The sequence below is a fragment of the Rhinolophus sinicus genome, linkage group LG03 (genome assembly GCF_036562045.2).
Source record: "Rhinolophus sinicus isolate RSC01 linkage group LG03, ASM3656204v1, whole genome shotgun sequence".
Lineage (NCBI taxonomy): Eukaryota > Metazoa > Chordata > Mammalia > Chiroptera > Rhinolophidae > Rhinolophus > Rhinolophus sinicus.
Window position 1 is genome coordinate 4,684,482 of NC_133753.1, and position 25,228 is coordinate 4,709,709.

General features: G+C 45.7%; 1 protein-coding gene across 8 annotated transcripts in view; it reads right to left on the reverse strand.

Annotated features, from left to right (window-relative positions):
• Positions 1-8,562: 8,562 nt before the first annotated feature.
• The window catches only part of EML1 (EMAP like 1), a 160,767-nt gene continuing 144,101 nt past the window's right edge, over positions 8,563-25,228 (reverse strand). For 5 of the 8 annotated variants that reach the window (XM_019751592.2, XM_019751589.2, XM_074326941.1 and 2 more), the window contains 9 exons: positions 23,383-23,508; positions 22,982-23,113; positions 20,366-20,433; positions 17,956-18,044; positions 13,901-13,998; positions 13,697-13,784; positions 12,225-12,320; positions 10,789-10,919; positions 9,852-10,117 (listed from right to left, as the gene is read on the reverse strand). In XM_019751592.2, coding sequence (XP_019607151.2) covers positions 9,992-10,117; positions 10,789-10,919; positions 12,225-12,320; positions 13,697-13,784; positions 13,901-13,998; positions 17,956-18,044; positions 20,366-20,433; positions 22,982-23,113; positions 23,383-23,508 — 954 coding nt within the window. In that variant the 3' untranslated portion in view covers positions 9,852-9,991. Of the gene's footprint in view, positions 10,118-10,788; positions 10,920-12,224; positions 12,321-13,696; positions 13,785-13,900; positions 13,999-17,955; positions 18,045-20,365; positions 20,434-22,981; positions 23,114-23,382; positions 23,509-25,228 lie in introns of all 8 variants that reach the window. The other 3 variants (XM_019751593.2, XM_019751591.2, XM_074326942.1) reach the window with 1 other exon arrangement.

Genomic DNA, 25,228 nt, shown 5'->3' on the forward strand with positions numbered 1-25,228 from the left:
GTCTCAGGGGGCTCAGGGACCACCTGTGACCCTGCATCCCTTTTTTGAAAATCCTCACTCACACCATTTATCTCATTGACCAATTCAGTTATTACCAAAAGTTGTTTTCCTGAAATACAACACAATTTGCATTCATTCATTCATTCATTCATAGTTTATTGAGCACCTATACTCACTGCCTCCTCTCACGCCCAGTACACGGCCTCAGTCTACCTGGCAAATCATCTTCAACCCTCACGCATGTGACCTGTCCCCTGGAACCCTGAGCACCCCTCCTCCAGGGCTGCAGGTGCCATTCTCCACACTGCTTTGGGGCTTTGGGCTCAGCTCATCACACCCTATTGGGATGGTCTTCTTAGTTGCTGGCTCTGCCACTAGACTGGGAACTGCATGAGGGCAGCAAGTGTGTTTTATTCCTCTTTGTCCCCTGAACTGAAGGGACCCTGCTGAAGCGCTGTCTTCATCCAAGCAGTGCCAGCCTGTGTGTGCAGGCATTACATTTGGAAACGAAAGCGCCTGCTTATATTCTGGTTCCTCCAGCCGCCATTTTGCCTTCTTTATACTTAAGGATGGTTCACAGCTGGAGCTTCTCATTTGCCTCCAGCTCAAGGGCTCCTGGGCTCAAAAAGCAACTCTCCTTAACATTATGTTTCACCAGCTTTGAAGATTCAGGATGGGGGGACTCTTGGGAGAGGGCCCTGTTGGGGTCATACTGAGGTCGCAGGAAGCTCAAGTAACTCAAAGACCTGGACCAATCAAGGGGAAACTTGGCCCGATGTGGAATGGAGGGGACTTAGGGTACCTGCCCAGCAGAGGGCAACTTCTTAGTGCCACTGTTTGCAATGGGAGAAGCAGGACTGAGTGCCCAGGCTGGAGCAGGCCTGCCTTTCTGGAAAAGCCTGGAGCCACATCCTGCTGTCTCAGGCTGCCTGATGTCACTACTTAATGGGTCTTAATGTTCCCACTTAATTAAGAAAACCAAGCCAAGTGCATCCCTCAGGCCAGCCTAGCCAGGAATCCGAAGAGCGGCTGACCCCTTTCCCTGAGCCCCAGGACTTTGGAAAGGGATGCCCCACCCAGCTCCTCCCTGGAAAGCCCATCCTCCCTCCCATATTCCCAGCCCCAGTCATCAGGTCCCAGCACAGGGGGCTGTTCACTATCAGCCGTGGGCAAGAACTTCCGGGTTACTTATTCCTTTTGGCTGTTTCACACCTGCCTCGGAGACCCTGACAGCCAGACCTTTAAACATGGGGCTGGGAGGCCTGGGCCTCTGAATGTGTGAGTAGATCAAATGAAAAAAAATTCCTACACAAAGCAGAGTAAAAAAGAAATAAATGGAAATTACCACTGACAAAATGAGACACATGAGTAACAGATACAAGAGACCTAACTTCTCAATAATAGGAGTTTCAAAGGGGGTGAAGGAGGAGAAGCCATAATTGAGGACGAAATAAAGTTTTTAAGTTAAAAGAACTCACCAGAAGACTGGCTATTTTCCCCTAAGATGAGGAACAAGACAAGGTTATTTATTTTCACCATTGCTTTTCAATATTGTACTGGAGGTTCTAGTCAGGGCAATTAGGCAAAAAAGGAAAACAAAAAAGAAAAGAAAAGGCATTCCCATTAGAAAACAAGAAGTACAACTATCTCTATTTGCAGATGACGTGACCTTGTGTATAGAAAATCCTAACAAATCTACTAAAAAACTCTTTAAATGAATAAACAAGTTTAGTAAGGTTGCAGGATGCAAGATCAATATACAAGAATTAATTGTATTTTTCTACACTTGCTTTGAACAATCTGAAAATGAAATTAAGAAAACAATTTTATTTTCTAACATGAAAAAGAATAAAATACTTGGGAATGAATTTAACAAAAGAAGTGTGAGACTTATACACTGAAAACTACAAAACATCATGGGAAGAAATTAAAGACCTAAATAAATGGAAGACCCATTCATGGACTGGAGGTTTTAACATTGTTCAAATGACAATAGTCCCACAGTTGATCTACAGATTCAATGCAATCCCTGTCAAAATCCCAGCTGCCTTTTTTTTTTCCTTTCCAAAAATTAGCAAGCTGATGTTACAATTCATCTGGAAATGCAAAGGACCTAGAATACCCAAAACAAGCTTGAAAAATAAAAATAAAGTTGGAGGAGACATATTTCCTGATTTCAAAAATTATTGAAAAGCAATAGTAATTAAGACAGTGTGATCCTGGCATAAGGATAGATATATAGACTGATGGAATAAAATTGAGAGTCCAGAAATAAGGCCTTACATTTATAGTTGAGGTTTAACAAAGATATCAAGATAATTCAGTGGAGGAAAGAACAGTCTTCAGTAAATGGTGCTGGGACAGCTAGATAAACACATGCAAAAAAATGAAGTTGGACCCTTCTTTATATCAAAACAAAAGTTACCTCCAAACGGATCATAGTCCTAAATGCAACAGCTAAAACTATAAAATTCTGAGAAGAAAACATGTAAATCTTCATAACCCTGGGATAGGCAAAGGCTTCCTAGATATGACAGCCAAAGCCCAAATAACTAAAGAAAAAAAACAGATAAATTGGACATCATCAATATGAAAAACTTTTGCTGCAAATAACACCATCAAAGTGAACAGACAATCCACAAAATGGAAGGAAACAGCAAATTATGTATCTGAAAAGAGTATCCAGAATATATAATGAAGTCTTACAACTCAATAATACACATAAGCTAATTAAAAAGTGGGCAAAGGATCTGAATAGAAATTTCTCCAAAGAGGATGTACAAATGGCCCACAAGCACGTAAAGAGATGCTCACCATCACTAGCTACCAGGGAAATGCAAATCAAAAACTGCAATAAGATGCCCCTTCATGCCCACCGGGGTGGCTCTAAATGTAATTCTACCTGAAATTTCCCTTTGCCATGGGACCAACATATAATTACAAGGATATTATGGCAGTTTTATTTCAATACATTTTAGGTTCTACATGGAACGGATGCTTTTCTTTAAAAACAAATAGGTAGAAATGCTGGTAATAGAACTTAAATTGGACTGAACCCTAAAACCAAACTGATAGTTGTGGGCACGTGGGTGGTAAGCACTGGGGAAACCAGCCAGCCCTGGGACCAACTTGGAGAAATGTTATATATTGTGACTGTGAATGGCCAAGCAGGCTGTTGGCAAAACAGCAGGTGGGCAGTCATCTGGAGATAGGGCTAGGAGCCTGGCAGGTGACCCTGCTCTGTCACCACTCACCTTGCTGGGTCTGGTCTTCAATGAGACTTTGGTGCCCCTTGGAGCAGCTGGAGGTGCCCGGGATGGAGTGGGGTGTTGAGGGGAAGGGAGTGGGTGCGAAGGTACAACGAACACAGGACGAGAGTATTTCTGGTCACCTCTACCCGCCTGCTTCAGTCAAAGCAGCTGCATTCTCAACCATATCATAGAGTTGATTTTCCTGCAAGATTTTATCTGAAGGAAGCTGTTGCTGCTAAAACAAAGTTTGAAAGCCAGCCCCCAAGTTGCTTTCAGCACTGATCTTTTCGTACCCTCACAGTTCATTGGTTTTCCTTTGATAACTTTCTGGTCTGTTAGAATTTTGAAGAAGTTCATAATGTGTGCGTGTGCGCGCTTTCCTTCTTTAACAAAACCACTGCTTAATTTGGAACATAATTTAAACTTGCTTTTCCCAAATGACATAGAAGTAGGCTAGCGCGCAGGGGCTGACGGGCCGGTGGCGGGTAGACAGTTTCTGCACACACGCCTGACTTTCTCTTCTGAGAATGACGAGGTTTACAGCCTTTAGGTAAAAATAGCTTGCTGCAGCTTCCGCCAGGAAGACATTTAGAGAGGGAAAGAGGATTCATTTGCTAAAAAAGAAAAAGGTTCCCAAATTGCTACCATAATTTTGGAATTCATTTTTGCAAAATGTATCAGGGGACAGAAAGATGTTCCTGCCCTCTGATTCAGTAATTCCACTTGTGGGCATTTGCCCTAAAGAAGTAAATCTAACTATAAAAAAAGCTCAGTGGACAAAGCGGTTCTCAGAGGTGTTGTTGGCAAAAGTGAAAACAGTGGAAGCAGGAAAACATACTCAGGCTTGAGGGCAAAGGTTTAGGAATCTAATACAAGCCCACATGCTCCCCTCGCCACTCACAGCTCATTCATCCGCACAGTCACCTCACACTCACTGATCACCTGTCCTGCGAAGTGCTGGAGAAAGAAGAGTGAACAAGCAGCAGGGCTCATGCCTCAGGGACCTTAAGGACCTAAGGGCTACACGCAATAAACCAATGCTTACAATTCCATGTGACGAGGGAAGTACAGTAAAAGAGACCAGAATCCCCAATAGGCACTCAGGAAAGGCTTCCTGGAGGAAGCAACTTTTAAACTGAGTTATGAAAGTTAGGGTCGTTGGCAAGGGAAAATGGGAGGAAGAATATTAAGGCAGAGAGTGCGTGTAAGGGCCGAGTGGTGACAGAGAGCGGGCTGTAGTGTGGGGACAGACAGCGCAGCAGACAAAGCAGAGGAAAGTGGGAACAGGAGCCCACTGAACAGATCCCATGCACTATATGAAGGAGCTTTCTCTAAAAGCCACTGACTGCCTGCCGTGGCCACGGCCGGGCCAGCAGGGATGGTGGGCAGCCCGGGCAGAGGCAGCGCAGATCGGGAGACGATGTGGACACAGAGCCTTGAGTCGTGGAGAGGCAGAATGGTGCAGAGAGTGAGTGTGAACGCCGGAACCTGACTCCGTGGGTTCCAGTCTCGATTTCCTCAATGTGTGGCTCTTAGCCAGTTAACTCAGTAAGTTAAAGATCATTGTGGACAAGAAGCCACGTCATAGGTTGTTGAGAGTCGCCATGTGTAAGGCACTTCCAATGCCTGGCGTGGCGTAAGTGCTACTGGAGTTGTTACTATTACGGGCAGTGACTCAAAGAAAGGGGTCAAGAGGGACGCCCCAGTTGGCCTGGGCAACCGGGAGGACGGAGTGCAGGGTAGGGGGGAGAAGTGGATGCATTTGGTTTGGGGCGTAAGATTGCGGTACCAGGAGACAGGCAGGTGTGAAGCTAAGGGAGCTGAGTCAAAGGTAGGGATTGGGGCCTTACCGGGGTTGAAGAGGTGACCAAGACCCTGGGAGCTGATGCGATATGCGATAACGGGGGGGCGCCTACAGAGCATCGAGAGGTAAGTGACAGACCAGGGACATTCTCTTTTTAATGGGAAAGCATTGAGCCTGCTTAAATGTTAGTGGAAGGAGCCTTGGAGGAACACACTGGGGACAAATGCCCCCAGTAAGGGCGGCCTTTATGATATTTTTCTTACCATCACCAGCAACATGAGAGGATTGGACAAGGAGCGATGACACTAATCATAGCAGCCTGTCATGCTGCCAACAGGAGTTATTTATAACGAGGTTATAATGACACGGAAAAATGCTTATGAAGTTATATGAAAAAAGCAATATGAAGCATTGTATATGCAATATGTTAACTATGGAAATATATCCAAAAATGTACTAGTAGAAAAACAAAGCAGGAAGGAAATGCACTAAGGAATAATCGTCTTATTTCTGGGTGGTAGGGATATGGCAGGGCTTCCTCCTGAATTTGCTACACTGAGTATGTATTAGTTTTATCATTAAAAACTATAGTAAACTTTATTTTATAAAAAGAAATAAACTAGGGTGGCCAGGGGCTGTCCCTGCCAAGATCACAGTGACCTTGGGCAAATGCCTGTTTCTCGGGGGCTTTGATTTCTATGGCTGGGGGTGGGGGGGGCGGCTGGGTTTCTACGTCTATGGGGAGGGGCTGAACAAAACAGTGCTGCGTCAACATGTGCTCCTGGAGATTCTGCCTTATAGAGATGTCCCAGGAAGGAAAGGCTATGTGGTCAGACAGCCTTGGGGACCCTGTGCACTCACAATCTGTGTGTGCTTTACATCCGCGAGGACTCCCCCAGAAGGCCACAAGTCTCAGACACTCCACTCTTTGCTCAAAGGCCACCTTCCCCAAGTACCCAGGCTCAAGTAGCCTCTGTCACCACCGGCCCCTCCCTGCCTATCTCTAGCAAGAACTGTGGTATCTTTGGTCCTAGGATTATTAGATAGGTTAAGGGTCTCAAGGTCTCTGAGGTTCTCACTAAATGTTATTCTTGCTCAGTGTTAAAATGTAGCACAGTATTTTGCAGAAACAGCTGTAACTGGATAAGTTCAGCCAACTGCAAAGAGGAAATCAACATGTAATTAACCAAATAGTGCATATGAGCAATGGCTAAGCCTCCCTTCCCATTGGATGTGAATCCTGTCTTCCACTTGCTGCAAGTACACAAAACTACCTAAGGACAACCTCATCTTGTTCTTGAAGAGAACACCCAAAGCAGCGAACCCCTTGAGTTTGGTAACACGATGGTGCCCGGCTCAGAGGAAGGAATGGTGCTTATTAGATGGATGGATGAATGGATGGATGGATGGATGGATGGATGCAATGGTCCTGCTGGACCCACATTAACGTATTACAACACTAAGAAGAGCCACACTAAAAGCCCTGTGAAAACCTGTTTAACTCAGCAGATCCCAAACCCAGGGCCTATTAACACCTTGTGGAATCCTGTTCCACATGCTGGGCAATACTCCTCCAAGATGACCCCCAAGTTCCCCTGCAGCTCTACCATTCTACGGGCGTTCAGACAACCATCCCTGCTGTGGACGGCGGCCTGAGTACCTGGAGGGAGGTGAGCTGGGGAGCTGCTTGGCTGCACTCCTGGTCTCCAGATCTCTCCGTCTGGCTGTCCCGAGCATGCTGGGTCTTTCCCTCCACTGCTCCTGGCTGATGCCTGAGCCTGGCAAGGAGACCCTCAGAAATGAACATGCCAGAACAGGGGGAAGCCTTTCCTGCAGTGTCTTGAGTTTCTGAAAATGCTTTCACATTGGCCGAGGCCATGGAGCTGCGAAGATGAAAGGCGAGGACTGGGCAACCTGAGACCCCTGAGGCCCGGAGCACAGCGGCGCTGTCTGGCTTCTCCCAGGGCTTGTTTCAAATACAGGTGATGAGCTGATGCTGTGGTTTCTAAACCTGCCACTTCTGTGAGAATCAGCGTAACATAAACCAGAAGAAGCCACATGAAAACAGGCACGCTGTGCAGTCCCACTGGTGTATGTGGGGGTGGGCAGTGCACTGGGTGGTGACTACCCCAGCCCACTCTCCTTGCCGTAGTCATGGCTCTGAGAGGACTAGGGGTAATCTGAAAGACGCAGAAGCCCATCTGGCCAAAGGAATCTCACAGACCTTGTCACATCAGCCTGGCTGTGGCAGGGAGCCTGACCATTTCCAATTCAGGCCTGATAAGAAGGGAGAAATTGCCTTCAAATGTTAAAAGCTGAAATGTTATAAACAAATGACTTTTTCTAGTGTTCCCCATCCTATCCCTCCCATCGCCATGGCAACTCACCTAATAAAAGGAGCGAGGGGGGGTTAGGTTTTGGGTCCTCCCTCGTCCAGGGTCTGGCTGGTCCCATTGTCACAGGATGTCATCACTGCACCCTGAAGGTCTCTAGTTAGATTTTATGTATCAGTGAGGCTGAGTGCTATAGAGGAAAGTGGGACATAGTCTAAAGAAAAGCCCTAATGTGCCTATTCCCACCATTCAGAATTTGCCCTTGAAGCCCTTCCTGGTGGAAACTGGAGGGAGAGGAGGAAACGGAGAACCATTCGGCGTCGAATTGCCTTTCACAGCGTTTCCCCAGAGGATATGCCACGGAATGCTGATCCACAGCCAATAATTAGTGTCTTGGGAGCAAAAGTGCCCAACGGTCAAGTTTGAGCACTTCTGGGACATGTCAGCGTAAACAGGGCTCTTTATTACAGAACTTTGCAATGCCGTTACAGGCAGCCTGCTTTCGAGTCTCTACATACCACATGATGTGTAGTGTTTGGCACTTTCAAAAGTTACCTGGAAACCCTGTTAGCAGGAGATGAAGAAAACAGCCCCTCCCCTGTCACTCTCCACAGCCAGGCTAATAGCGGATGTGGCTACAGGCTACTGGGAGGAAGGGGCCGGGCTCTGTGGGCTGGAAGCTGCCCAGCCTCTCTCGTTCTAGCACAACCCTGGAGGTTCCAGGTCTTGTTTGCCCCACAGGAGTAAGTGGTGGTGAGAGGCCCTTGCTTGCTCCGTTAATGAGCAAGTGAGTGAACAATGAACACCCTCAGGCTGATACGGGGCTGTTTAAAGAATTTCATTTAAATGTGGGCAAGTATGAAGATAGCAACATTGGTTTATATACATATCCTTTTCCCATTATTGAACTTACAAAATAGTGGAAGTATATAGTTATAAAGGTAGATCTTGTAAGTCAGTAATGGGTCCCTTTCCCTTCCCCGATCTGGTTATGCTCTCAATTGTTAATTGCAAAATGACTATTTCTGCCCGTATTTACATAACCAAGTAAACTACCAACTGGGTATGGTAATTAAGCGGAATTCCTTATAGTTATCTAATCTGATGCATGTTTACACACCATATGCAAATTATAGTTCCCAGGTGAGAAAAGAAATCTGCATATGAAACAGAATATAGTGTGAATCATAGCTAATTTTAAATATTTTAATTTATATACTTTCATGATTATAGGTCAATAAGAAATCCACTTTTCAGGTTTTATTTCATTACAGAATATATCTGATCAGGATACATACAAACAGATTCACCTTTAATACATAGTGTTCACTGGTGCCTTGCACTTCTGCAGCCGGCTGGAGATGTCCTAAAAATTGCTTCCAACGTCGTGAGTAACCGGCCACTAGAAACCACTGCTGCAGAGCTCGCGCGGGGTAATTCATTTACTTGCCTACAACAAGTAAAAATCTTAATATCTGTTCTTAAGTCTGTTGATTACTCTTCTGTTTGAAAATCTGAGACACATTCCCCAATGTAAACAATACATTTCAATCTGTCACACCATCGAAATGGATAAGGCCTTCTTCACAAATATATGCCACCTACATTTTACTCATCAGAATGCAATCTTATTTCCTGGGCAAAAACGAGCCATCCAGGCACACGAGGCAGGAAAAAAGGCAGCTGCCTTTTGTACCTAGTGGAGCCCTCCAGACTTCTCCTCACTGCAGGTTTTATGGTATCTTTTTGACTTGGTCTACTTGGTCTTAAAATACAAATGTACAATGTCCATAAGCATAAAATAGTAAAGCCTAGCCTTACGTATTTATTATGAATTGCTAAAATCCTATACAAGTACAATACCGTATCATGCCAGTTAATATGCAGAGGAAGGTGGCCGAACATGTCCACCACTCACTAGGGCACATGAACGCGGAACCCCAGGGGGCGCCACTCAGCAGGGTGCTAAGCAGCTGAGGGCCCGGTCAGGCAGCTGGCTGAAACTCTGACCTGCCTGTATCCTCTGCTGAAACATTTACGTTACTCTGGAGTCCAATCTGCTAACCACACGGAGAGAGCCACCCCCTTCGCCCCAGCCTCCCAGAGGGAGAGCTGCATGAACCTTAGACACCGTGACCACAGAAAGTCTATCGGCGTTTCCTGTGCAAGTCAGTTATTTCCTCTATTCCATCGCTTCATTCCTTCCAACCAACCCATCAACAGCGATCATAATTCAGTACCTTGTTATTGTCATAAATATTCGACTCAGCAAGCTCGACGGTGAAAGAGTAAAGCCTATGTACAGTATTTGGAAAGGCATTCTGTGACCATTTTCGAAGAGTTCGTAGAAAAGTTAGGAAGGATACACCAGTTATTCTGTCGGTGTCACCGCAATGTAAACCTTGGCATCTTTTTTATATTAAATGTGTTTTACATATCGTACATGGAGAAACCTGAACTGCTGACCCGACGCGGCGTTCACTGACCCACGAAGCAAAGGTAACCGGTACAGGGACTGACTTTCCTGAGGGTTGTGACAACTTTTCAAACAAAACAGAAATCACAGTGACCGAGTAAACAAGGCCGTGCATCCCGGGCCTGCTCTAAATGACCCGCCACTGCATGATGCTCGTGTCTTTGCCGCCCGTGGAGATGAGGTGGCTGTCGTCACAGAGGAAGTCAACATTGGTGACGTGACTGCTATGCCCACTGTACACGTGGCTGGGAGCCTGGGAAGAAAGACACGGAGGGAGCTAAATGCAAAGCCAACTATGTGGAGTCGGAAAGGGCTGGAATTAACATTCGTTCCTTCCTTCCTTCATTCTTCCCTCACTCGGCAGCAGGTCTCATCCGTGCAGCTTGGGCACGGGGGGGACCCAGATACAGCCACACGGAGCCCTTGCACACAGAGAATCTGGTCGGGGGACACACATGGGTAAGTGACTGCCCTGGGCCGGGATATGTTCAATCCCAGAGGGCTGTAGGGGGCACGGAGTACCCAAAGCAGGGACCAACCAGATGCCGGAGTGGAGGGTGTCCTGGTGAAGGAGGATCAGGAACGGGAAGGACTAGGAAGGGCGTGCCAGGCATTGGCACCACCTCAGCTCAGCAGGGCTGGGGGTTGGGGAGTGGGGGGCACGTGGGGGAGGGGGGAGGAATGAGGTCCACCAAGGAGGAGACAGAGGTAGACGAGCCAGATTCTAAGGGCTTTGTCAGGTCAGGGTTTCCCCGGAGGACAGTGAGCCCCTGAAGTCCCCTAGGGCAGTGGGATGACAGGGTCAAGTGTGCACTTGTGACCGGTGGCATTCACTCACGGCGCCTTCTATTAGATTATCAAGCAGCCAGGTCAGGCTGCGAATGTGGCACCATGAGGGGTGAGGTTTGGGAAGATGGTCCTTACCCTGAACTGCGAGCAGGGGTAAGAGAAGAGATGTACTTTGCCGAAGTCATCACCAGTGGACAGGAGTTTCTTCTCATGGGCCCGACAGATGGCATTGATGTCGGTTCCATCCGAGCCTTCTGGCCACACTCCTAGGACAAAGACCACAGACAGAGCACTGGAAATACCAGAAACACTGGGCCACGCTGCGTGGGGACTGGCCATTGAACTCGCACCAAAATGAATTCACCTTAGTCCCCAGCTTTAGAAACCAGAGCCAAAGGGCGTGGTGTCTCGGCTCCGGGCCACTCTGGGTATCCCTGGGAAACACTCCAGGCCATGCCCAAGAACCCCTGCAACGTTTAGCCCAGTTCTACTTACTGCACGGGGATAGCAAAGCAGGCTGGCAAAGCAGGCTGGCGGGGCTCCCCCCTCCTTCGGGCCCCTTCTTGACAATATAGCAGAAAGTGCACCGGAAGCCCTGGTTCCAAACACAATGCCTTTCCTTTGACCCTGAGGCATCTGATGGCCAGCTAAGTAGTCCTCAAGCCTGAAGTTTCCTAACTTTTCTTTCTTCTGGGTAACTGGGTAATCTCTCCAAAGGACTTTTTAACCCTGGGTCTGTGTGTGCCTTTCAGGCGTTTGTTGGTGTCAGCTCTCTGTGGCTGCTGCTTGCCTGGTGGCACCCAGAAGGTGTGGTGTCTGTCTGCTATGGCCTGGGGGGAGGCAGCCCTCTGTCTTTGCAGCCCTGGGCCCAAGTGGGCCTGAAGTGTGGTCTGGGAGGTGGCGTTTCCTGACCATTGCTCCAGAAAGCCTTTTCGGTCCCAATAACTTTGGATCTGAGAAAGCTGGGGACACATCAGCTTTTCAACTGGTGGAAAGTTCTAGAGAAAACCCAGGGTGGGGGGTTCCTAGCATTTTAATGCCAGAACATGGTAAAATGCTAGCTTTAAGGAGATTTGTGGAATTCTGGTCAATTTATTGTTTTACATAAACAGATTATAAATACTGCTTTTTAAAAAAAATTCTACTAAATTGTGGCAATTTATTTCAGATCATTTATGAATATATTCCTAATCTGAACTTTGAAGAAAGTGAAAAATTTAGTTTAAGGGCCAAAAAATTACAGTAATCACTTTAACAAAACGATAAGTACATTGATTGAGTGCCATTTGGTCCACATATCTAGGAAGTTTAGCCCAACCTCATGTAAGAAGATTCTAGAGAATTATTTCAGGACCCATTTCACACAACAGTAAAGGGTTAAAACCCATCTCCTGGTTCTTCTCGCCTGGCCCTTCCCCAGGAAGCTGCACGGAGTGTGTCCTGTGGGGCTCATGCAGCAGCAGACTGGTGTGACAAAAATGGTGACCATGAGACTTCCTAACTGTTAGAGAAATATTCTAAAAGTAGATATACCTAATGCCTGAACTGACTGAAAGCTGCAGAAAACTTACCAAAGACGTGGAATCCCAAAGTGCAGGTATACGTAGCCCACTCGATGTCTCTCGTACTTTCCACACTTACGACTTGCTTACAAGCAGAGGGAACCCCTGGGAAAAGCAAACACAAGTCTGGTGACATCTGAGCCAAAGAGCCCCCTCTCCTCCGGGGCAGGGCTGGGCCCTCAGAGCCAGGCCTCATCTGTTACAGAGCCCTCCGGAGAGGGACACCATCCACTCCCCAGCCCCGTGAGAGTTGCTCACAGCAGGAACTGAGCCCAGCGCCAGGGTCTGGGTGGGGCCCACCTCTTCTGTTTCCTCCCATCTCCCTCTCTGGGTCTGCTTCCCCGAGTCTGGCTTCTTTTTCTTTTGACCGTCCCCTGGTTCCTAAGCCTCTACCCACCCACTGTCCCTTGGAGCCCTGAACACTATTCAGCCCCCTGCTGTCAGGCTCCCCAGCCTTCTCCCCAACATACACGTGTGCATACACACCAATCTGAGTTAGAAATGGAAGCTTATGGTACCAGTCAGATCAAGTACCTATGGTCTCCCAGGTGCTTTGTGCCCCAAATGAACTCTCACTAGTGTCTGAGAAGATTCTAGACCCCGGGCCTGTCCCTGAAACTGCCCACCCCCTCACCCCCATATCTGCCTCATGTCAGGCAGGACCTTGGAGAGGGTGGGGAGAGGAGACCACAGTCACTAGGCAGGAGGGAGGCGTGGCCCTGGCACAAGCCACTCCCTCTTCTTCCCCCACCAGCTGCCTTGCCTGACCCAGGCTCCTTCACAAGTGGCCACCACCTCCCCACCCACTGGCTCTTGAAGCTATGGCCTGGTATCTGAGCCCAGATTTCCTCGCCTATAAAACGAGGCGAGCCTGAAGGTGCTGTGGATTATGTGAGACGTAGGTAAGGACACTGCACTTTCTAGTACCTTCCAGCAGGGTGGAGATCGGCCCTCTCATGCCCCGTGATCCCCTGTGCTTAGGCCAGAGCTGGGCACGTGGCAGGTGCGTGGCAAATGTTTGAGGAACCCGAGCACGGTGTGTCGTATGTGCTTAGTAAGCGCCAGCCATTATCATCCTCACCATTCCCAGGTCCTGCCTGGGTGCAGACACTGGCCGGAGAGATTAGAAGAGAAGGAGGAGGGGTCCCAGAGAGCTGGGAGAGACATCATGGTCTGCCTGCTGGGGTGACGTCCCCACCAGGTCCCTCTCACTGTGACAGCTCTGACCTCACTCTTTTTCCACATCTGGCTGCCTCCAGCCTCTCTCTGCAAAGTTTGGCCTTTTCTTCCCCGGGGTCCTCAATGGGACCACGCTTGGTCCAAACTCCAAGAGTCTCAGTGTTAGGAATGACTTGGGAGGTTGTCCAACCTGACTCCTCTATTTTACAGAGGAGGAAACTGAGGCCCAAGTTGTATGCGAAGTGCTTTGCAGGAGGCCCTGTTTTGGTCTCAGAATAAACATACGCCTGGGTGCTACTCACAGTAGAGGATTTCATAGTCTCCGGAATTTGACACGAGGAACTGTGAGTTCACAGACCAGTCCAGGTGAGTAATGAAGCTGGAATGACCCTGGGAGAGAGAAGCCCTGTATGAGTCTCACTCAGCTTATAAGCTCCTGACTCACACTATACTGATGCAATTAGAGGACGACACTTGCGTCCGTGAGAAATGATACATGCACTTACCGAGCATTTGCCAACTCGTGTGTACTTCCTCCCATTGTCACTGACTCCGTATATATAAATACAGTTGTCGTGGGAGCCTATTGCTAAGAAATTCCCATCTACAAAAATATGACAGATTATATTTCAATTGTTAAAAATAAACACTTGATCACAAGGGATCATGCCAGTTGCCATCACCAGATTAACCAATTATTTAAAATAGCCAGATTAACCAATTATTTTAAAAAAAAATTTTGCTTTGGAGTCAGTCCTATACCACTTCCAAACTATCTTTTGAAAAGCTATACCTGGCAGATTCCTCCCCTTATAAAACCTTCCCTGCCGTCCCCAGCACAGAGGGATGGAGACGCGATTCCTGAGTGGGGTCCACAAGGCCCTACAGGATGTGGCCTCATCATTCCTCACTGTGCACTCCACGCTATCTCAGGCTTCTGCACACCCTGCCCCCACTTCCCTGCCTGGAAGCCCCTTCCCGCCTCACCTCTGCACCTGTCCCCTGCCTGGATGGCCCTTCCCACCTCACCTCTGTGCACCTGCGCTACCCCCCACCCCCCACCTGGTTCTTTGAAAAGATAACAAAATTGACAAAATCTTTAACTGGGTTGACCAAGAAAAAAAGAGAAGACACAAGTTACTAGAATCAAGAATGAAAGAGGGGACTTCATTACCAACCTCAAAAAATTAAAAAGATTACAAACAAATAGTATGAACAATTTTATCCCAATAACTTAGACAACTTAGATGACATGGACAAATTACCAAAACTGACTCAAGAAGAAACAAAAAATCTGAATAGATATACAATAAACAAAGAAATTGAATTAGTAATTAAGAACCTTCCCACACAAAAAGAGCCCAGATGGTTCACTGAATTCACATGAATTCTATCAAATATTTAGTAAAGAAATAATACGGATCCTTTACAAACTCTTTCAGAAAATGGACAAAGAAGGAATATTTTCCAATTTTCTCTATAGGCCAATAGTAGTAGTAGTCTCATAACTTAACCAGACAAAACCATCACAGGAAGAGAAAACTATAGACCAATATCCCTCATGAACATGGATGCAAAAATTCTTTTTTTTTTTTCAAGTTTTTTTTTTCCCCCCCAAGGTGCCATGTTCAATCTTAGTTGCAGGGCACAGAGCCCACCATCCCTCGCAGGACTCGAAGAATTGAACTGGCAACCTTGTGGTTGAGAGCCCACTGGCCCAGGTGGGAATCGAACCGGTAGCCTTCAGAGTTAGGAGCACGGAGCTCTAACTGCCTGAGCCACCGGGCTGGCCCCACAAATTCTTAAAGTATTAACAAATAGAATCCAGAAATACATAAAAAGGATTAGACACCATTACCATGTGAGATTTATTTCAGGAATGTAAAGTTGGCTTAACATATGAAAATGAATGTAATATACCCTATTAATAAAAGACAAAAACCATACAATCACCTCAATGGATACAGAAAAACTATTTGACAAACCAACACCCACTTATGATAAAAATTTTAAACACATTAGAAATAGAAGGGAACTTCCTCATCATGATAAAGGACATCTAACATCATACTTAACGATAAATGACCGAATGTTTTCTTCCTAAGACTGGGAGCAAGGCAAGGACCCACTCTAGCCACTTCCGTTCATCATTATATTGGAGGTTCTGGCTAATGCAGTAAGGAAAAAAAGAAAGGCATCCAGATTGAAGAGGAAGAAGTAAAACTGTCTGTCTTTGCAGATGACATGGCCCTGTACGAAGAAAGTCCCAAGGATTTTACACACACGCACACACACACCCCTACTGAAACTAATAAAAGTTTAGAAAAGCCACAGGATATAAGATGCATGTGCAAAAATCAATTTTATTTCTCTATACTAGCAACCAACATTCTAAAAATAAAATTAGACAAACAATTTCATTCACAATGGAATAAAAAGCAACTTACTTAGGAGTAAATTTAACAAAGGAAGTGTAAGATTTGTGCACTGATAACTATAAAACATTGCTGATAAAAGTGAAAGACCATCTAAGTAAATGGAGAGAAATTCTATGTTCAAGGATTGCAAGATTTAGTATTGTCAAGATAGCAATTATTCCCATATTGATTCAATATAATCCCTATGAAAATCCTTGTAGACTTTTTAGAATTAGAAAATTGACAAGCTGATTCCAAAATTTATGTAAAAATGATAAGGACCTAAAATAGCTAAAACAATTTTGAAAAAGAACAACAAAGTTGGAGTAATTATATTACTCAATTTCAAAACTTACTCTCAAGTTTACAGTAATCAAAACTGTGTGGTATTGGTACATGGATAAATAGAAAGGTGAATGAGACAGAACTGAGAATCTTGAAATAAACCTTTATATTTATTGTCAATTGATTTTTGACAAAAGTGTCAAGATAATCCAATAGGGAAAGGATTGTCTTATCAACAAATGATGCTGTGACAACTGGGTATCTATAAGCAGAACACATAAACTTATACTCTTCTCGCCGTACACAAGAATTAATTCAAAATGGATCACAAACCTATATGGAAGGGCTAAAGCAATAATCTTTTTAAAAGAGAGCATAGGAGAAAATCTTCATGACCTTGAGTAGGACACCAAAAGCATGATCCATAGGAAAAAAAAACTGATCAACTGGACTTCATCAAAATTAAAGCTTGTGCTTCCAAAGACTCCATTAAGAAAATGAAAGGACAAGTCATACACTGAGAGAAAATATTTGCAAATCATATGTCTGATAAAGAACTCATATACAGAATATAGGAAGAGTTCCTACAACTCTATAGTAAGACAAACAACCCAATTAAAAAATGGACAGGATATTTGGATAGATAGTTCATCAAAGATCTAGGAATGATTGACAGGAATGTGAAAAGATACTCAGTATCTTTAATAGTCTTCACAGAAATGCAACTTAAAGCTACCCCTCTATTAGAAGGGCTCTAATAAAAAAGATGGACAGTAACAGGTGTTGGTGAGCCTATGGAAAAACTAGAACCCTGACACCTTGTTGGTGGGAATGTAAGAGGTGCAGCCACTTTGGAAAGCAGTGGGCAGTTTCATACGACGTTAAACATAAATTTACCATACAATCCACCAATTCCACTCCTAGGAATTTACCCAAGAGAAATGAAAACAAATGTCTACAAAAAGGGCACGTGACGAATGTCCATCGCAGCATTACTCATAATGGCCGAAACACAGAAACACCCCCAGTGTCCACTAACTGATGACTGGAAAACAAGCTACGGTCTATCAATAAAAGGGAATACCATCCTGCAACTAAAAAGGAACCAATTGCTGATATATGCCCAATAACGCGAGCTAATCTCAAAAACATGATCCTAAGTAAAAGCAGCCAGATGCAACAAGCTCCATGTGGTACGATCCCATTGATATGAAGTGTCCAGAATGGCAATTTTTAGACAGAACAGCTGACCAGTGAGTGCCCAGGGCTGGGGCTGGAAGTGGAGATTAATTGCTAATGGGCAGGGAGGGGACTTTTTGGGGTGCCGGGAAGGTTCTAAAATTGAATCGTGGTGCTAATTATGTAACTCTACGAATTTACTAAGAATCAGTGAGTTGTACATTACAGTGGGTAAATTATTATATGTAAATTATACTTCAATAAGGCTGTTAAAAAGAAAGTCCTCATCTTTTTGACACATACAGTGATATTAATGGATTAAAGGGTAAAATGTCTGGGAACTACTTCAAAATAACATGGGAGTGGGCCAGTGGGTAGGGTTACATATGCACAAAGTTGACTAAGAGTCAGGTAACTGCAGCTGGGTGATGGATACATGGGGATTCATATACTACTCTGTCTAATTTTGTCTATGCTTGAGATTTTCCATAATAAGACATGAAAAAATACACAAACATAGTGACCAAAGAAGGGAAGAGAACCCCAAAATGCCACAATTATGTGCATGTATAGTTTAAATTTCACTCAGAGGTTTGCGAAATTTTTTTTTCTTTAAACACATCTACATAGGATTTCATAAATGTTGGAGTTTTACAGTAGTGAATGGTTTGTTTTCTAACCTGGTGAGTAACGCATTACAGATAGTTGTTCATTTCCATCCGTGTGAACGGTGACCAGGTCTTTTGTTTCTGTGTCAAACACAAACCACCTGTCGTAAACATGAGAAAAAGTACAATAAGCTGTTTAGTGGGAAATGAAGTAAGGCTTTTACAATCATGGTAAGACTATTAAAAACTATTAATCTAAGTTCTTGATAAATACTCTGTATCTACTTAATGAGAACACCATTCCCAGCTTTTATTTAAAGAAAATGTCCTACATACAAGCATTTCCTAAGGAAAGGAGCAGCATATTGGCTACCAAGTGAAATGATTCAGGTTCCGAGGCTATGACAGGGCTCCTTAGTGTTTGAGTTCTGTCACTTATGTGTAAAGGAGAGAAAGCCCTAGGGAGGGAAGCTGGACCAGCACCTAACACCTGGTCATGGCCACAGGAAGCAGCCACGGGACCACCTGTATGAGCCTGCCCAGGCACCTGGCCTGGGGCAGAGCAGGCTGGGTCCAGGAGGAAGGGGCTGGGACCACCTGGGGTGGTGACCTTCCTAGTTGTGCTGTGCCAGCAAAGGTAGGCCAAGTATCTGACCTCCCATGAATGTTGATGTGTGACCAGCCAGGTGAAAGCAACGACAGAAAAGGGAAGAAGGGTGCGTAGAGGACTGGTCTTTGAAGTTGACCTCCCTGGGCTCAGTTTCTTCACTTGTAAAATGCAGATAAGGGCCCAGAACGACCTTGCAAGCCCAGTGTTCAATCAGTCATGCTATGACGGACACGGATGGGCTTCGTATCCTCTAATAATGACCCAGCGCTCGGTGAATGTCAAATGATGGAATAACTGTACTCCCCTGCCCATGTGTCCTCAGCTGGTGGCAGTAACTGGGACTCCAAGGGATCTCAGGGATGGAAAGGAATGTGGGCTTCCTGCTGCTGCAGTTTCAAACCTAGGTGACACATTCCATCAGCATGTCCTGTCAGCAGGCATGATGTCTTTGCCTTCCATTCAGGGCCCTGGCCACCTGACTTATCCCTAAATTTCCGGCCCCCTCCCCCCGAAATTTGGATTTGACTGCTCAGCTTTGATTCCTTGCATCTGCAACATCCATTAACCCTTAAGGTGCTATTGAATCTTAATAGAAGTCTGAACATAGGTAGTAGAGAGACGCGCTGACTAGGCCATGCCTTTGGAAAGTCCTGCTGAATTGTCCCATTAGAGCTAAGCCTGGCACTGGGACCAGAGACGTAGGAGGCATAAATGCAGGGGATGGATTAGGTTGCATGTTCTGTGTTGCCCCCGTAGGACACTGTCTGTGACGCTGAGCATCCTGGCATTGTCAGCATCCTGTCCCAGCACACGCAGACAGCATGGCGACGATGGCAAGAACTGACTGTCGGTCATTCATCACAGCCATTCAGCAAACTGCTGAGTTGGAAGCTTTAGCTGTCTCCAAGAGAGAAGGTAGGGGTGTGTGCGTGTGAGTGGGTGTGTGTGCACACGTGTGTATGTGTGTGGCTACACAAACATTTTCATGAAGAATTCTGCTGGATATAAGGTGCCCGTCTCTTAAGATATTGCTAACCGTGGCTTATAAATGGTTACTCCTTCTTTCTACACACTCTACAGTCATAACAACAGAATCCAAGTGGTATGCTTTTCAGAGAGGAAATCACCAAAAAGCATTTGAATTAGGTCATAATGAGTGTATATATGAGGACAAACAACATAAAAGAGCAACGGAAACTTATAAAACAAGGATGATAAGCACCGTTTTGCCTGCCTGGCCACCCCAGCAAACGCTCTGCACGGATCGTCCCCTCCACGCATCAGTGCGATGTGACGAGGTAGCTCATGTGATCACAATTTACGGAAAGGACCTAACTCAGAGAGGTTACAGAACTGGCTCAGACACATGGCTGAAGAGTGGAGAAGTGGGGTTCAAGCCTGGACCTGCTGCTGGGCTTGTCGGAGGCACCTGGTCAACAGTGTTAGCTCAATCAGAGTAAGAGGCCCAGCGCCTGGGCAGTTTCTAACATTTTGAAAGGGCAGCAAGAAAAAGCATGGTTAAATTCTCAGCGCTTTGAAATGCTTTCTCAACATTGCGGCTCCTCCCACAGCCTGCAGACAAGGACTCGAGGGGACCCACAAACCCTCTGGAAATGGAGGCAAAGGTGTGTGGAGGGTAGGGGGCATTTTCCAGGAGAGGGGTCCATAGCTTTCCTCAGAGTTCCCCAGGCCCCAAATGCAAAGGACCACCATATTACATTTTCCTTTTGAGTTTTGACTTAGTTCCCGGTAAGTCATCAGTAGCTGAGATGCAGCCAAGGGCTGCACTGAGCCTGTTCCCCAGGGACATACAGACAACATGCGTCTGTTCCATGAACTTTGAGGGCACAAGCTGTACCAATGAGGACTTACCTCCCAGTCAGTGTTCCAACTGCAACCACAGACCCTGAAGGATGAAAACCAGAAGACTGAGCTGGATCCTAAAATATTTTAAAGGAAGTGTAAATTGATGGCCAGACACAGCACTACCGCATAAAACACACAGCATAGTTCTAATCCCTGAGGGCCATTGGCCCCATTTTTTTTAAAAAAAGCTCTTTTCTTTCCAGGTGAAAAAAAAAAAAAAAAGTTTTCCTATTTGGACAAAGGTCATGTTTCAATACTACTAAATTTGTATCCTTTGAGAATTTCTTTCTTTCTGTCTTACACCCTTCCATATCTCCAGTGGTCGGGTGACAGACTAAGTCAATGCTCTTCCTCCAAATCTTGGAGGCTCCTTCAGGTGCCCCCCATGCTGAAGGGTGAACTTGACCTGTCTGGAGACACGACCACTGTACCCATTCCATTAGGCACACTGGATGAGTGCCCACTGGGTCCAAGACACTACACAGCCCGAGAAGGACCTGGGGACAAGTAAGGAACATTCCAGGTTTTGACTGGGTGGTACACACACACGTCCATCACTAACTGTGATACAAGGTGGAACGTGATCAATGAACGATGTGGGAACAAGCTGGGGCGTCACAGGCGAGGGGAGTCAGATGAAGTCAGACGGGGAAGCTGGGTCGAGGCTTCCTGGTGCAGACAGCTGTGGGGTTGGCCTCCCCATACGGGAAGAGCCATCGCCAGTGACGGTGGAAGGGGACACACCACTGCATTTTGGGATCAGGTGTTTAGAAGGCAACAGTTTGATTGAAGAGGTGTGGGGCATACTGAAGGCCGGCAGGTAAAGTTGGAGGGTTGACAATGCAGATGTACTGGGTGGGGGACAAGAAAGTATATGGATGACACAAGAAATGTGGGCTGTGTTGCCATGCTAAAGGCTGTGCTCGCTAGGAAATAAGAACACAGGGAGTGATTCTTTTTCTTCCAATAAAAAGAGTGACATGACTGAATGTGTGTTTTAGACAGAAGGTCACTTGGCAGGAACGTTCAGGATGGACTGACGTGAGAAGAGATTAATCACAAGAAGACCAAGAAAAGAGCAGCGACAGAAACAGAAATAGAAGAAGGCCCTGAAATACTATTGGATAAACTGAAAAAAACCAAGAGACGAAAAACTCTTCAGGTATTAGTTACATGACTGCAATGCTTTTCCCAAAGTGGGAGCTGTAATTGAGCTCAGGGCTGTCACTGATACACAGAGGGGAATCATGTCACTTAAAGCTTTACCATGTAACTCATTTGAGGCTCATAACATTACTGAGATGAAGACACTGAATACAGGCAGGGTTCTGTCTACAGTTATGGGGCCAGCGGATAAAGCAGGTCGGACTTAATCGCAGATATTTCTGGTGTCTGGTTTGGCGCCCCTACCCCTCTGCCAGGCTGAGTGGGTTTACAGTCTGGTAAAGGAGAGGGGGATGGAGTAACTGGCATTGCTTTCCGAGGCTTGCTGTGCTGACAGAGACTCAGGGAAGGCCACCCTCCAGGCCCACCACTGTCACTGCGTCCGCGGATTGCTGTCAGCCCTGCACAAACTCCTCATGCATTCCCCATCTTCCTCCAAGCCCCTGACAGGGACAAGTACAACACAGGACACCACTTCCTAGAGCCACGCCCTGCCACCTCTGATGGCGGTGTCACCCCTCAGGCCCTGTCATCTCAGCGCTCAGCTCCACCTGGGGCAGGCCAGCTCTCATCCCTTAGTGGCCTTCTCTGAAAGCGAAAGGCAGGAGAAAGCCGGACCCAGCATGCTGGGAAGAGCCGGCAAGTGTGTGGGGCTGAAAGGAGGGTGTGTGGGGTCTACAAAGGGGTTCCCCCTACAGGGGACTATACATGTCACCAAGGGCACAGGACGTGCTTTTGAGTCACTACAGTCTGATGCAGTAGATCTGGTTTTGGGAATCAGACCAAGCTGGGTGTGAACACTGGCTCTGTCACTTACTTAGTGACCTTGGCAAGTTGTGTGACTCTTCTAAGCCTCAATTTCCTAGCCAATGCCAACGGGGGGAAAAACCTTCAGCCTTCAGGGCTGCTGCCAGGATTAAGGGTCACGCATGTAGAGTGCTTGGTATACAAACAGCGCTCAGTAAGTGTAGTCATTGCTATTACACATAGGAAAGGATGGCTCGGCACTGCTCTACAAGCTGAGTTCCTTTCGTAAAGATTCCAGAGATTCTGGCTTTAAAACTAAAGCTTTACCGTGATCAAACTCAAACTGCAGAGATAAGCTGTAGGCTTTTAGAGCAGCTTGTAAATTCTCATTCCAAAGGTACGCTGTAAACAGGAAGTGGGCCCATAACCAGAGCTTCTCAGCATTCGGGCCAGTGGAGAGACTCTGCACTCAGGACACCCAACAGCCCATCAGAAGGGCTAACTCACCATCAAAAAATTCAACAGCAAACTTCAGAATCACAGGGATGAGACCACGCTCGGGGCGATGTGGAAAGCAACGTAATCCAAAGGAGGTCAATCAGTGACAGTTGCTTTGGGACAGTTTTATATCACTATTAATCTCATGCGGAAAAATAACCATGTCCCAGATAAACTTTTATGAGAGAAGTGGAATGTCTCATGCATGTCTACCTCTATGATTTTGTCCCATACGGGCCGGTGACCAACAGCATCCCAGAGAGTGGCGTGCCTGTCATGCCCACAGGTCAGGAACTGAGGTTTCGAGGCATGGATGGCCAGTCCCCAGAGCTCATCAGTGTGACCCTGCAAAGAACCAAGACAAATGGAGACTCTCTGAAACGCTACAATCAACACTCAGCCTCAGTGACGATGGACCGGGATCACTGCGTACTTCATAACGAGGCGCGTCTGTTTCTCCTTCTCGCCAACTGCAGTTATGTAACAACTGAAATGCCAAAGCCGAGGGAAGCTATGTGAGTGCAAAACACAGGAATAATCTCCTCTGTGTAATGCTTTTTATAGTCTCATTTTACATAAAATGAACATGTCTGGTGGGCCTGCTGGGAACATACCTGAGTAATGGGTGCGAAGTCCCCTGACAGAGTGCCCTGCAGAACAAAGTTTCTGGTTGTGCCTATCAAGATCACGTCACCTTTCCCTTCGGCCACTGTCCGTATTGGACCAAACTGTTCTGGAATCTGCATTGAAAAGACAAGATTTAAAATGTCATTAAATTATTAGCTCCATCATTCAAAATGCTTGTTAATACATCATGATGACAGCCTCTCTCTCTCTCTCTCTCTCTCTCTCTCTCTCTCTCTCTCTCACACACACACACACACACACACACACACAGAGAAAGGTCCACAACCAGTACTTACTGTATGAATGATCAAAACCCCAAATCTTACACTTAAATGCCAAACATTTTATATGCCTTAAAAGAATCAGCAAGAGTAAGGTTGTTAAAAAAATGATAATAAACGAGAGAGCGTTTTTTTCTTGACAAAGTTAAACAGTAAGAAACACTACTGGTTAGTTTACTCTTTACTTGCTGTGCTCTTGGCGAGCAGCAACAGGTAAAATTTGGAAAGTGAAGAGTAAGATAACATGCCATAATAAGAGTGCCTAAAATTTACTGTAACTTAAAATGGTGATTTCTTCAGCAATTTCACTCTATTTAGTTTTGAAATCCATTGTTTATATTGGTAAACATATGGAATTATCTAAATGTGAAGAAAAATAATTTCAAAATACACCAGCCAAGGACGACTTGCTAGGATAAGAGAAGTGGAGGTTTTCACACTGTCAAAAGAACGAAAGCCATAGCCAGGTCCTGGTGGTTGCCTCAGACGTGCCCGTTCTAGGGAGGAAGCAGCAGTCTGCTCTCCTGCACAGTTCCGACCTCCAGCGTGTTCGTGAGCACAGATCTGAGAACAGGTGATGTCAATCCAGGCTAGTGAAGAGGAGTAGCGTGTACTATAAAAATGGTGAGTATCTTCTACGAAACTGGGTGAGGCTGTGCAGCTTTGATTGATAACTTAACCTGGGTACACATTCAATGAAATGCTGGTCAAATCTTATGATAAAAAAAAAAAATGCTGCGATGGTTAAAATCTCCGTGAAAGGGAAGTGATTTCCAAAGTCAGGTGAAGGGCTTCCTTTATTGAGAGCAAGAATCAACGAAACCAAATTCTCCCACAGTCAAAGCACCATGCCTGCGGCTCTTAGATGTAACATGTGTTACAGGATGTAACGTGTACTGCACGTCTGACTTAGAAGCTGGGAAAGTTCTACAGCATGTTCACCCTACGCTAGCGATGGTGACCATCAACCTTCAGGCTGACGCTGACCTTGACATCTGTCTGCTCATAATTTCCTGGGGTCTGGGGGAGAAAATTCAGTGAGTGTGCAGAAGGAATATTAGATTTCTTGCCTTTGGCTCCTACCGGAGTGCAAGCTGCTACCCAGGTAATAGGAAGGTGAAACAGATACGAAAGAAGACCTTGGAGGTCTAGAGAATGCGTTGGCACTGAGCCATGTGCAAAGGAGATAATAAATGTTAGCTCAAAGCGATAATGTCTCCAAAGTAACACGCTAGGAATTAAAGTGAAAAAGACGATGTCAATGATAAATCAAAATATAGATAATATTCCTTTGGAGAAGTGAGACTGATTGCACCATAAAAATATCCTAAATGTGAAATATGTTACAACATCAAATTTTATAAATCTAATTCCATTTTAGTAGTTGTACTTAAACCGCCCACGATTTTAAGGAAGTATTATCCCATTTCATAAAATTTTATGTAAACTGTTTTTCAAAACTGTACGCTAAAGATTTCAAAGGAACAAGGAAGCTGGTTAGGATAACAGTTTAAGGTTCCAAACGAATTTCAACAGCTCTGCTTACTGTCTT